At 48.4% G+C, this 13,653-nt stretch overlaps 1 protein-coding gene across 5 annotated transcripts in view; it reads left to right on the forward strand.

The window, feature by feature from the left end:
• LOC121338070 (mitogen-activated protein kinase kinase kinase 3-like) overlaps window positions 1-13,653 on the forward strand; it is a 78,227-nt gene that overhangs the window by 36,820 nt on the left and 27,754 nt on the right. For 4 of the 5 annotated variants that reach the window (XM_041408641.1, XM_041408642.1, XM_041408644.1 and 1 more), the window contains 2 exons: window positions 8,656-8,699; window positions 9,681-9,780. In XM_041408641.1, the coding sequence (XP_041264575.1) occupies window positions 8,656-8,699; window positions 9,681-9,780 (144 nt within the window). The remainder of the gene's footprint in view (window positions 1-8,655; window positions 8,700-9,680; window positions 9,781-13,653) is intronic. The other variant, XM_041408645.1, reaches the window with a different exon arrangement.

The following is a 13,653-nucleotide window of genomic DNA, read 5'->3' on the forward strand; positions in this document are numbered from 1 at the left end:
ACACGTGCGCGCGTCTGGTTTCAAAGCGTGGCCCGGCGGTAGCAGCTGGCCAAGTTGAATCACTGGGTTTGTGTTCAGCTCATGCTGAAAAAAGTCCAAGATGTTTACAGAACTGACCAGAGAAATTCAGGGCTGGCTCCCTGCAGCTGCAGGAGAAGTAGAAAACCCAGAGCAGCTTTGGATGGCTGCAGGGGCAGCATCTTGTGCGCAGTGATGGGTGGGGACCGTGTGGAGCCAGCTCCACTTGCTTTCAGGGTAGCAAAGCTTTCCAGGCTCCTCTTAAAACATTTGTTTTGCACGATGGGAGAAAATCCCTGCTGTTGTTTTTGAGGCCAGGGGTGTTAATGTGGCACATGCACAGTTAACCAGATAATTCGTTGAAAATAAGGTAAATTGTAGTTTTCATTGATTGAATTGTTACCTGGATAAAGTTGGCCTCTAGCAATCAAATTCACACCCGCAGTCCATCCATTCTGCATCTTCATTTGTAAGTCACCCAAGGAGGTATCAGCTTTGGAATAGTTGGCTGACAGTTGCGTTTAATTTTATTATAGGATTGTATTATATAGGAATCAAACTTTCCTTCTTATTAGAGCACCGATGCTTGGAAAAACACTTCCTCCTTCATGACTTTTCTTTTTATCCACAAGTGGAGCTGCATGCTCAAGGTTGCTCAGAGCTCCCTGATGGAGGAGATGTGGATGGTGAGGATCCTGCTCTCCTCACACATCCGGAGCTGAGGGGTCAGACCAGCAGGTCCCAGGAGATGAAGGGCGTTGGAGGATGTTGAATTGTTGCCTCACTAAATTGGACAGGCTGGAACACGTCTGGCTCGCGGCACGGCGGGAGGTGGGGAGCGGCCAGAGGAGGTGGAATTAGTGGGAACTTGGTTCGTGTTTGTAGCTCAGTTTAATCAGCTTCTTTGGGTCACTTTCAGGTTTCTTTTTCCTTGTTTTTTAGGACAGAAATTGATGTGGGGGAGAGATTGCTTTGGAAGTGTTGTTGTCGTGCCTGTGATTTGTTGTTCCTTTGGTACTTGGTTTTCCCTTTTTATTGTTTACCGAGTCCTGTGGTTTTTATTGTTTACCTACTCCTGTGATTATGTTGGTCAGTTGGGCTGAAGGATGCCCTGCACAGTTCCCTTCTTGTGGGGAGGATGAGGCACAGGGCCATTTTGGTGATAAAATGTCCTCTTGGTCATCTAATTGTTGGTGCCTCTCATGAGGCCCTGCAGCAACATGCTCACATTGAACTACTTGGATTTGGGAGTTCAGTTAGTAGATTAATAAAATAATATTTCTTTATCTGTGGAAAAATGTTTTTTCTGAGGCATGGGAATCCTTTGGTCAGTGTTCCAAATTTCCACTGAAAGACAGAGTTCACAACAAGAATGTCTTGGCTAACTAGCCAGTTCTCTGTGGCTTGCAGCAGTTTTTTGGTACACAGAGAAGCACAACTGAAGTGCTATCTCATTCCTGTCTCCTGGAGGGCTTCCTCAGTGCTCTCTTGACACAAGCTGAAAATTTAATCCTGCCAGATTGTATTCCTCGTAGGCCTGGGCCACACAAGAAAACAGCCTGTGGTTGTGTGTGCTCCAGAATATTTCTTTCCCAAAATATCAATAGTTTTGCTTCAGTTCATCTTAAGAAATGAACATCCTTCAGCAAATTTCATAAAAGTCTTTCTTTCCTTAGTTTTCTTCCCTCACAAATTAGTTTAGAGTGAAGGCTGAGTTTCTAGATGTGCAGTGTCTTGTGGTAGAACAGGCTGGAAATTAGAATAGGACAGCGTGGCTGATTTTCCTCCCTTGAATTGCGCAGGCAGCTGGCAGCAGATGTGATGGCGGAGCTGGAATCTCCTGGGTCCTGGTCAGGTGTGGCAGCCACTACCTTGTCCTGCCTCTCTGCCTTGTGGGAATTATAGGGACAGCCGTGGACACCCTTTTCTTTCCTCATGTGAGGTAAAGCAGAGCTGTTCTTTGGGAACAGAGGAATCCTTCTGACATTATTCCTAGTACAGCTTCTGCACTGGTGTTCCTCTGTTACTCCTTTAATCGCTCTGTTATTCCTTGTGCTTCCTCTGGCATGGCTGGAAGGAGCCCTTTCAGGCTATCTCTTGGACTGAACAAGGGAGTTTCTTCATAGAAATGTCCCTGAAGAGTGGAAGAAAGAAACAGGAGAATGAAGATCTGCATTGTGTTCATTAAAGAAAAAGATGAGTGGAATAAGAAGGGAAACCCCAAATAATTAGGAAACCCTGAACAAAAGGATGAAGGGAGAAAAGAGCAATTAAATTAGCTTTTATTTTGGATCTATTTATGTGCACTTCCATTCATTTCTATAAATAGCACTTGGCAACTGGCAATATGAAGCTGCTTGTCAGTGGGCCTCTGTCACAGCCAGTGACAGCCAGCAGTTCTTCTGCCACCTTAATCACGATGGCAAATTCTCCCACGGCAATTAAATGTTTGTAGGAAATGTTTCTCCATGCACATCAAATGAGAGACTGTCCTAAAAGTTGTTCTTTTAGTAAATTACCTCTGGATTGTTCTCTTTGGCAAGCTGGGTGCAAGACAAGGCTTGCTCATAACTCCAGTAAAATACAGCTCATTTTGTAGGGCTCTCTGTGGGTCTTTGAGCAGCCTGAAATGGGTTTTGGCTTTATCACCTGGAGGATATGGTGTGGATGGGGGAAGATGGGAGTTTCTGTGAGGGGATCTGCAGGGATTTCCCCACCTGGGAAGCAGAAACAAGGGGGCAAATCGTTGCCTGGGAAAGCCTTGGCTGGAGATGGCAGAGGCAGTGGAGTCCCAAGGATTTAAGAGGCTTTCCCATGTCTGGATGTGGAGCTGACTTGGGTGCAAAGAGGATGATACCAGTGAGCAATCCAGCTGGAAAAAAGCTCTTCCCTGTCAGGTGGGTGGTTTTAGATAAACATTTTGAAGCCTGTGATTTCTAGTGCTGTCTGAAACAGAAATGTCTGTAACAGGCAGCAGCGAACCTTCTAGACATCATCTTTCCGCTGTCCTCTGAGCTGCTCAGGTGCTTTTAGAGGGAAAAAAAGCTACAAGGATCCGGAGGGACTGGGATATATTGTGCCTTCTGCCCCTGCAATGATAAAGGGGCAATGCCAGACAAACTGCTTTCTGTCTGGTTGCTGAATAACCCGGCGTGCGTGGGGGTTCTGTGCAGATAATTCCCAGTGACGTGCGTTAGTCATCTCCTCTTGCGGTCTGGGGCCGCGCTCCAGCTGTCTGGCGCGAAAGGAACGTCCCGCTGCTGAGGGCAGGGGCGAGCACAGGGCTGATGCAAACAGCCTGCACCTTGGGGAAGTGTAGGAGTCCCCTCAGCCTGGCCCTGTGGTGCTGATTCCTCTCAGCCAGAGCCAGGAGTTGAGGAGGAATCCCACCGCTTTGTGGCTTTGTGCGAAGGGAGTGACTCGAGCGGCTCCGTGGGGTTTTCTTGTAGTTTCCTAATCCGGAGAGTAGAAAATGAGGGAAGTGAAAACAATCCCTCTGATTACCCTGTGGCATGCAAAAGTGGGTGTATTTCATTGCCCCTGTGTTATCCAGGGGGGAAACTGAGGCAAAATAAGTGCCCAAAATCTTGTGGGTGGATATGAGCAAGGCTGGAATGAGCAGCACCAAGGGGAATAGGAGGCCCCTTGTGATGATTTTTCCTGCCTTTCTTGACCACAGAAGGGTTAATACTGAAGTCAGAGGCTTTGTCCCAGTTGGTTTGTGAGGCAGATGTGGATTTGGGTGGAAAAAGTGCTCTAAAAGCCCCATCCTTGTGATGTCTCCGCATGGGCAAAGCTGTCCTCTGGTTAGGTTTGACAGGAGCAGGTTTAAAGAAAGCCACAGAAGTGGGGTCTGGACAGAGCACTGTTTCTGATGGCAGCAGAGTTTAGGAGGAGGAGAGGACATGATGGGGAGGAATCTTTGAATTTGTACTAGTCTGGGATTTTCCAGAGTGGCAGTTTTAGTTGTTTCAGTGACACAGACAGGCATGGAGCTGCAGGGCAGAATTTAATCTGACTGATTGTTGGGTTTGCGGGGGGACACGCTTAAGTGAGATTTGGCCATGGGACAGTATCAGTTTAGGTCCCCTAGACATTTTAAAATGGATTGCATCAAGAAAAAGCATGGTAGTACCCAAAAGAAGGGAAGCAGAGTGGAAGCTTAAATCAACAATAGTAGGGGAAGAGTGTTTATCAAGACAAGGGAAAAAGTATACTATAGAAGTAAGAGACTCCCCTGCCTGCCTCTGCCATTAGACAGCCTTCTCCACAGGCTCAGCTTGGACCTGTACCCCAAATTGAGCAACCCCTTGGCTGTTCAGCAGAGAGGGTGCTCAGCATCTTCTGCTCCTCCAGAGCCGCTTCCATTTTAGGACTAGCTGCTTGTTTTCCTGCTCTCCGTGTGTGCTTTTATTACAAACAGCAGTCAGCTCTTCAGGGATCTCTGTATAAGATCATGATTCACCTCGTTTGGAAACACTTTTTCTGTTTTTTTCTAACGTTTTCCTTAATCTAAACCAGCACACAGGGTTGTTGCTCCAGCTCTGAGGGCCAAGCTTGGCCAAGACTGCTGGGGTACGTGGACCCCAGCCAAAAGGCAAAAGCAGTTGCCCCTTTTCTCCCCAAAGTCCCATCTGAATTCCATCTCTGAAGCTTGGAAGTTGTGGTCTTTTCTCTGTGAAATCCGAATTTTTGAGGAAAGAGCCAAAAATACCTCAAGGAAAGCCTGGAAGGATGGCGATGGGTTTGTGGCCACAGCAGCAGCTTTGCTTTTTCCTTTCGGAGGAATATGGCAAGAAGGAGTAAAATACCATTTGTTTGCAGGGCTGGAGGAAATGCCAGTACAAGTATTTTGGAGAAGAAATTATTGTAGAAACGAAGGGAATGACTGTGGTATTTCCTGTCAGGGCTGTCGCTGGTTTTGTTTGTGTCGCAGCAGGGTCTGCAGGCGCCAGCCGCGCCGTGGGCTCCTCCGCGCCCCGCACAGAGAGGGAAAGCTGCTCCGTGCACACAGCCCAGGAGGCCAAACTCCTTCCTTCTGTGCTTCTCTCTACCACTGTGCTGCTTAAGAGAATGAACCACAGAATGGTTTGAGCTGGGAAGGCTTGTAAAGGCCAGAGTGTCTGCTGTGAGCAGGGACGTGTCGCTAGACCACATTGCTCAATCCAGCCTGGCCTTGAGCACGTCCAGGGATGGAGCATCCACAGCTTTTCTGGGCAACCTGTTCCAGTGTCCCAGCAACCCAGTGGTAGAAAATGTCTTCCTTACATCCAGCCTCAATCTAGCCTCTTGTTTTGAAAACTGTTGCCTTCATTCAGTCACTACAGGACCTGCTAAAGTCTTTCTCCACCTTATAAAGCCCCTTTTTTATATTGAAATGTTGCAAGAAGGTCTCCATGGAGCCCTCTCCTCCCCAGACTAGGCTTTCTCTTCATACTCTTAGCCAAAACCTCTCCTGCCTTCATGCCTCAGTTTCCCTTGCTTACTCCATTTCCTGCCTGGGCTGTCACAGTGCTGATGAAAATATTGTTTAAATGCTCTGCCAGAGCTCAGGGTTTAAGGCTGATGACTGTGGCTGTCCTCACCCCTCTCCTGCACTGTGTTTAACACAAGCCTTTGGATGTCTCAGCTTGTTCTCCTACACCCACTAAGGGCCTCTTGATTGAAGGAGAACAGGGCTGTCCTTGACCTCATGTGACACCTGATGGCAGGGACAGTGAATAGTTCAACCTGGTTGTGCAAGGGGGAGTCACGTTCCTCACAAAATTGCAAAAGTGAGTAGGACCCAGCAGCTTCCACCACCCACACCTCTTCCACCTCAACATTTGCACGCTGTGTTGAGTTCCTGGTGGAGGAGGTGCTGGTCCTGCATTGCTCCTGATTGTTCATTTGAGGTGCTGGGTGCAGACTCACTCGAGGTTCTGCTGCAGCACTTGGCAGTGCCCCAGGCTCCCTGTGTAATCTTAAACCAGTTGCTGCAAACCAGACTTCCATGGGTGTAAAAAATCACAGCCTGCTCCAGCATTTAGGAAGTGCTTTGCATCCCCTGAGATTTCCTAGTACTTTGGGCACTGCCCACTCTTTTTTTTTTTCTTTGAAAAAGGAAAAAAGTATTTGTTGCTGATAGCAGTGATGAATTCGGCTTGAGCTGTAGGTCAAAAACATGAGCAAGCCAAGGGAAGCCTGAAAAATTAAACTGTAATCAGCTTCTCAGACTGATAAATATGAATTTATCCCTCTTCCAAATGCTTGCGAGCTAAAGGTCTTGGTTTCTTGGAGGGAGGCAAGAGGTTAGTGTGTTTTATATTGAAGAAAAATGTTATCTAATTAAGAAATGAAGTGGGTTTTCATTTCCCTGTTGCAGCCAATGTGTTTGTAGCTCTGCTCAGAAGCAGAGCAGAGCAGTGTGGGGCAGCTGGCGTCCTTCTGCTGGCGTCGGGCCACGGCACATCAGCCTTGTTGTTGATGTAGAAGAAAAGGATGCAGCAGGGTCGTGGCTCATTTTTTTTCATTTTCTTCTCTCTCTGGAGCTTTAGACAAGTGTTCTGACATTTTCCAGCCACAAGCTGTTTTTCAAGACTTGTTTGTCTGTGAAATCTGTGCTGCTCAGCACAACCAGGCAGAGTGTGCTGCGTCCCAGCTCAGTGCAATGTTTGGGGCTGTGCTGAAAGTGAAACCTGTGTTTTGAAAGGTTTCCTGCAGCGAGGCCAGAGCTGTGTGAGCTCTTCCCCTTCCACGTCCTGCTCTTTGTAAGGAGAAACCTTGAAAGTTCCTTGTCTTGATATTTTTTTCTCTCTCTTTCTTTAGAGAAAGGTTTTGTGGTGTTCTAGTCAGTGAACCCAGACTGGCCAATTTATTGCCAGAATCCAGGAGGAATAAACCAGCCAGGCCTGTTCAGAGAGGCACGTGCAAATAAAAATTGGCATGAAAGAGCCTGTATAATTTCTTTTCCAGCACAGATAGCCCAGGGTGGCAATACCACCTGAATTTGCCTGTCTCTGCAGAATGATTTGAACCTTCAGCACTAGGTTGGTTGTGGTCATCTCTTCTCATTTGGAATTTTGGACTGGTTTAGAATTAATCTGGTATTTTTGCAAGTTGGGCCTGGTTCTGGAAATGAACCTGGCGACTCTCCAAACTTTGTGGGTCGGAAGAACTGGCTTTAGCCAGCGAGGTGATGTAAGTGCCTGTTTAGCACAGGCCTGTGTCACTGCTGGAGTGCCCCACTTGGTGACTGTCCCAGCGCTGGTTCTTCCCAGCCCTTCCGGAAGCACAGAAAATGCCAGGAGCAGAGATAACAAGGATGCATTTTGGGTGATCCAGCATGTTTACCGTGAATCTGTTTAAGCTTTTCAACAGAATTGCCTCCAGCCTTGACTTCCTGAATTTCAGTGGGTGTTTGCAGAGCTCGAGGAGCTGTCGGTTGAAAAACAAACCCGAGGGCACCGCTCCAGCTCGTTTTCCTCGTTAGGAACAAAGCTGTTTCACTGCAGCTCTGCTTTCCCTCTGAGAGGATGGAAAGTGTGCCTTCACACACTGGCAGCCAGGCCCAGAGATAAGTGCTGTGCTCAGGAAGGGCTGTCACCCACCCAGCTGGGAGTTATCCCTGCGAGACGCCGGCGGCGCGGGACCGAGCCCTCCCTGGGGTTACACCTCGGAGGGAGGTGGCCAGCACTTCTCTCTGCATGGGAAGAGAGCTGTTCGAGGAGGCTGGTGGGCACTGTGGGGAGGGAAATGCTGGTTAAGTGGGGTGACTAGACCTGGTCTGGGGAGTAAAGAGGGGTTTGATCTGCGTTGGAGACCGTCGGAAAGTCCTGGAATGATCTAAGGGATGCTAGAGGGATGCTTGGCTCAGACTTGGCCTGAGAAGCTGAAGGAATGAAAAAGCTCCTTGTGGTCTTGATTGCTGTTAAATATGCACAAACAGAGGATGGGAGAAGTGGTTTTTACTGGTTCCTGCACAGCTGTGTGCCCAGTGTGCCTGTGATTCCACTGGCTCTTCTTTGGGTAAATTTTGTGGTTTCTCTTGAGGTGAGCAATGGGTCAGTTTGGGGGGGCATTGACTGTGCATTGGCCTGATACACTTTGCATTTTGTAGCAACCAGCCCTTCAACCATCCCAGCAGTGTTGGCTTTAAAATTTCAGACTGTTTCCACTTCCATTAGAGAATGCTTGCTTTTGATGCTTAATTCTTCACCCCAAATATTCCTGTGTACTAGTAAGCATCCTTTGAGCTTTGTTTTTTGGGTTTCCAACAGAAAAGTACTGGGGTGAAACCACGGGAAGCACTGAAGGTGGACAGGCATCAGACACTTGCCATATTTGCCTCTTTGATCATAATGCCTTGCTCCCAAGAGTTCAGAACCATTTTCAGCTTTATGAATTCATTTTATTAAGACTAACAGTTATAGAGGAGAGTGTTTTCTTGCTTACAGAAGAACTTATTTTTTGACAAGCACATTCCTCAGCAACGTGGAGTGTCCCCTAAGGTTGTGAGTCCACCAGGCAGCTTGACCTAAATAAACCAGATGCCTTACAGAGTTAGGAGAGTGTCCCTGAGAGCTCCTATCAGCTTTGGGTCTGTGGGTCAATCCAGGATGCAGTTTGGGACCTTACCATTCTCTGTTTTTCTTTCAGCAGCGAAGTGTCAGGATCAAGTTTGAATATGAAGGAGAGAAAAGGTAGGTACCTACTCCAGTCCCCTGTGAACACAGGGAAAAATCATCTTTTCCACCCAACACTGTCCTGCTGACTTCAGCCAGGATTCATTCCCCTAAAATCAGCTTCACTTTTATATGCAAGAGCCCTGCCTCATCATCCCATTTGCTACAAGAAGCTCCTGGGATTTGCACACAGGCAAAATGGTTCCAAGCTGGAAGTCATTAAATGCCTCTTTTACCAGGGACATTGGGAGCACACTTGGAACCTTTTCTCTTGTTAATTCTTGAGCCCTGCTGAACCACAGTGGATCTGGAACTCTACAGAAATGTGTCCTTTGATTAGCAGTCCATGACACTTACTTAAGATAACCAGATTTTGGGCATGGGTCCCATAAAAATAGGGCTGGGAGTTAAAGCTTGTCTGCCCTTCCCTGCTTGACATTTTCATGGAATCACCTCTGCTTGGTGACTGTGACAGGGCAGGACACAGGCTGATGGTCCAAGGTGCGTGTTAAAGCCAAAAAAAATTTGAGTGGTGTTATTTTAGGGTTAGTCTGTACCTGCTGTAAGTACCTATAGAGGTGCTGTGTGTGATGGTACAGGAGAGTCACAGGATGCCAAGCTGCATCGTCCCCACTTCCAGCCCTCCTCCCTGTTCAGAGCCTCCTGCTGAAAACAGAGATGATAAATCACTGACCATTGCCTGATCTGGGTTTTCTCCAATGAAGGGCTGCTGGACTTCCTTTTTTTTTCCACCTGTACTCATGTTTGAGGGAGGAGCAGAGGAGCTGCACAAAGATTATTGGTAGATATTCTTGCAGAGTTGTCAGGTTCCCTCAGGCACAGCAGAGGAGCAGCATTTCTGTGAGTGTAAAGGCAAGGAGCTGTCTCTATGCTTCGTGATGGAATACCAGCCCTTTCTTCAGTACTGTCAGTCAAATCCCAAATTCCAGTATGCTTCTGCTAAACTGAGACTGTTGTTGTATTTGTTTGTGTTTACAGGATTATCCAGTTTCCAAGACCAGTCAAATTCAAGGAGGTGGTGCAGAAGGTCACGGACGCTTTTGGGCAGACGATGGACTTGGTCTGTGTGAACAATGAGGTACTCTTCTACTTACTGCTGAGGGGCAGCTTTGGGGTGCCTGCTGCCAACTTCAGAATTGAGCAGTCGTTTGTTCTGAAGGCCCTGATTTTGTGTTTTACTTGGATGTGAAGAAAAATAACTTATTTTGTGGTTCCCAGCTAGTGAATGCACATGAGCTGTTGTGTGAACACAGCTCAGATGGATTCTCAGCCCCCAAGCCAGGATTTTCCTTTGTCAAGATCATTCCAAGTAAGGCCTGTTACACAGGAACATTGTCTTTCCCCCAGAACAAAAGATTCCCCTCACTCCATCAGGGATGTGAAGCCTTCCCACCTCGGGGGCAGTTGCAGGAGCATGAAGTGCAGGGCAGGAGGGACAGTGCTGCTCACACAGTGTTCTTTTATCCAGCCCTGACTTTGTCTCACCCAAAGCCCCAGCACGACGTGCACGTTCTTGTGGCTGGGTCTGCAGTGAAATGTGCATCACTGAACGTTCCTCCAGCAGCCCCTGTGGCCACATAAAAGCAGCCAAGGAACCCTCCCTGTGCAAGCCTTGCGTTTTAAGGCTAGGAGGTCTTTCTCCTCCATCATTCATCACATAAGCCTCTGTGTTTTTCCCACTCTTGAGCCCAGCACTGTGTGTGAGGAGGAGGGTCCTGCTGAGGGCTGTTAGCAGAAGGGGGAAATCCTTGGCATCTCTTTTGGTGTGCTCAGTGTTTTATGTGAGGCATCTCCAGCCACTGGACTCTCAGGGTGGGTTTGGCTTTGGGAAGGAGGAGAGGGCCAAATGGCAAAGAGGTGGGCTTTTAAACACAGATCCTTTGGGATCTGCCCTGGTAGCTGGCTTGTTCAAGTATTAATTGCAGATGACCTGCAGTCTTTGATTAAAGTATGAATGGAAAGAGAGGTCCTGAAGAGACCTTTCTTCTTTTTTGCCCCCCATTTATTATTTTCTCCCTTCTGTTTCAATAGAGATTTGCTCCACAAAGAAAGTTCCTATTCTTTTACAATAGGTACCTCATGATACCAAAGTGTCCGCTGGGTTTTGACTTTGAATGCAGTCAGGTTTCTAATCTTGGGCATTCTTTGACAGCCCTCCCGGGAAAAGCCTGCCATTGAATTCCCCAGGAATGACTCATTTCATTCCAGGTTTCTTCCCACTGGAAGAGGATTTCTTTCCAACAACAGCAAACAGAAGCTTAAATAATGCATTTTATCCCATGTTAGAGGCTGTCTTTTCTGCCATGTGCACAGCAAATAGCAGGGCCATGAGCAGGCCTTTGGGCACTCCTGATTTCTTAGGGCAGTGCTTTGTTTTCCTAGACTTAAAAGTTCCACCTCGTGAGAACCCACAGCTTTGGGAAGATGTCTGAGGAGTAGCAACTCAGGGTTGTTGTTCTGGAAACACTGTAAACAGACAAGAGGGATCTTTGGGGACACAGCCTACGTGCACACGTGGTGACACCCCAGCATCTGGCTCCTGGGTCAGGGTTTTTGGTGTCATGACTGCAAGTTTCAGAGGAAACATGACCACAGACTCATTGCAGTTAAATATTTCACCCTGTCTTTATGCTCCAGGGGAGCTGTGCAGTAATTCTTTGCTGCCATCAGACACCTCTCCTGCGGTGGCACCTTGTAGACCAAATTTAGACTGAGGTCAGCAGGCCCCTGCAAAATCTCACTGAGTGGCAATGCCTGTCCTGGTGGAGGAGATGTCCTGAAGCCAGGCTCAGTGAGACGAGCATGCCAGCTGGGTGGAGCAGGGGCACACATGAATCACATCCTGGTGGGACCACGGAATCAGCAGGCTGGGGCTGCTGTAGATAAGAGCAGGGCCTGGCCATGGGTGTCCCCTGTGGGGCATGTCTGTGTTAGTTCTAGGCTGGGCTCATCTTTCTGAGGAGTGGGACAGCAAAGCCTGGCCTGGCCAGGGGCAGCACAGACACCAACTTGTGTGTGATCTTGGGCAGAAGTTCACTGAAACTCCATGTGCCACCACTTCTCTTCTGACCTCCTGCTGTCTCCTCCAAGGCTGCCCCTCATTCTGGGAGCTTAGGGAGAGTTCAAGCCTGGGGAAATGGCAGAGGGGAGGGAGGAGATAAAAGCATATTTAACAAACATTTGTCGAGAATTGTTGATGCCAGTTGGTCCTGCATTGGGCAGGAAGATGAACTAATTGACCTCTCAGATTTTTCCCCAACCCTGTTTCCTACAATTCTTTGGCTTTCTGAGGTGTCTTATGGAGTGAGGTCTGACAGTGCTGCTGTAGTTGGTGAGACCTCAGCCTTTGCCCTCACTTTTTCAACCTGCTGTGGAGAGACCATCAATTCCCCACTAAAACAACAGGCTCCAGGGGAGGATACTATTTAAAAGCAAGGAAAAAAATCCAATAAGCTCTGTTTGTGCAACTTCTGTGTAGGTAAACTTTGCTGTTAATCACAGCTACTCAGTCTTTAGCTCAAATAAACCCAGTTTCTGGAAATCTACCCTGGCAATTACTTCCATGGTTCTGCACAAGTCTGTTTTTCATGCCTAGCAGATACCTGTTCCTGATATCCATATGTGCCACAGTCTGGAAGCCAAATGGAGCAGAATTTTCTCTCCAGATGTGGGTAATAGGTAAAGCCAAGCTAAATACTTGGCTCCAGTCCCTTTTACAAGAGGGCAATTTCTCCCTGATGTTTTTGGCTCCTCTGAAGGAGGCATGCAAACATGTTCACGTTGTGATGCTGGAGAGAGATGAAGTGACCTACAGAACATTCTGTTCAGAGCAGCAGCTGGGGGATTGGTCTGAACACTTGTGAGGAGCTCAGTGAAGGGATGGGTGAGCAGTGGGGCTGAGCTTAGAGTTCAAATTCTGCTTGGTGGTGAAACAAGGGAGAGCAGCTCTCCACCATTCTCAGTTCTGTCTGGGGGTGTGTAGAGGAGGAGCTCTGTGTGCTTGAGGCAGAGCCTTTGTGAACCTCAAGAGGGTTAAGCAGTGCCCCGAGGGAATCTCTCCACCTCTACTGCTTAAGGGAGCAGGCTGGGCACTGCACTTAGGAGACATCTCAGTACCATCTCTGCCTGATATCTGTGGGCAATACAGGTTGTTCACTCAAATATGATTGAAGGATGAGAGAAAATCACAGGATGGGTCAGGCTGGAAGGCACCACATGGGGTTATCTGGTTCAACTTCCCTTCTTAAGCAGGGTCAAGAAGAGAGAGGGAAGCACATGGCACAGGGTTGTGTCTGGATGGTTCTGGAATATCCCCAGGCAGGGAGACCCCACAGCCTTTCTGGACAATCTGTTCAGGGCTCGGGCACTGCACAGGGAAGAAGTTCTGCCTCATGTCCAGAGGGAACTTCCTAGCCATCAATTCCATCCCATTCCTTTGGTGCCATTGCTGGACCCCACAGAGCAGGGCCTGGTCCCTGCTCTGAGCCCTCCCTGCAGACAGGCACAGACAGGGATGAGGTCCCCTCTGAGCATCTCCTCTTGAGCCTGAACTGTTCCAGCTCCTTCAGCCTTCCCTCAAAAGAGAGATGCTCCAATCCCTTCATCTTCCTTGTGGCCTCAGCTGGCCCTGCTGCAGGAGCTCCCTGTCTCTCTTGAGTCCAGATGTGTGTCTCTTGGGCACAGCACTCCAGATGTGCTCATAGGGCTGGGCACAGGGGCAGGATCCCTTCCCTGACCTGCTGCAAGTGCTCTTCCCAGTGCACCCCAGGGTATCACTGGCCTTCTTGGCCACCAGGCCAGGAGCACACAGTCTGAGGTGTATTTGCCTACAGGCCACCAGCCAAACCCTTGGCACCACCCTGGGATCAAAAAGGTTGTCCCAGTGGGCTTGTGAGCGTCCCCTTGTGTGGCAGCTGCTCTGAGGTGGGTTTGCTGTGGCTGGTGGCAGGAG

This window comes from Onychostruthus taczanowskii, unplaced genomic scaffold, assembly GCF_017590055.1.
Source record: "Onychostruthus taczanowskii isolate IOZ18803 unplaced genomic scaffold, ASM1759005v1 scaffold3, whole genome shotgun sequence".
Classification (NCBI taxonomy): Eukaryota; Metazoa; Chordata; class Aves; order Passeriformes; family Passeridae; genus Onychostruthus; species Onychostruthus taczanowskii.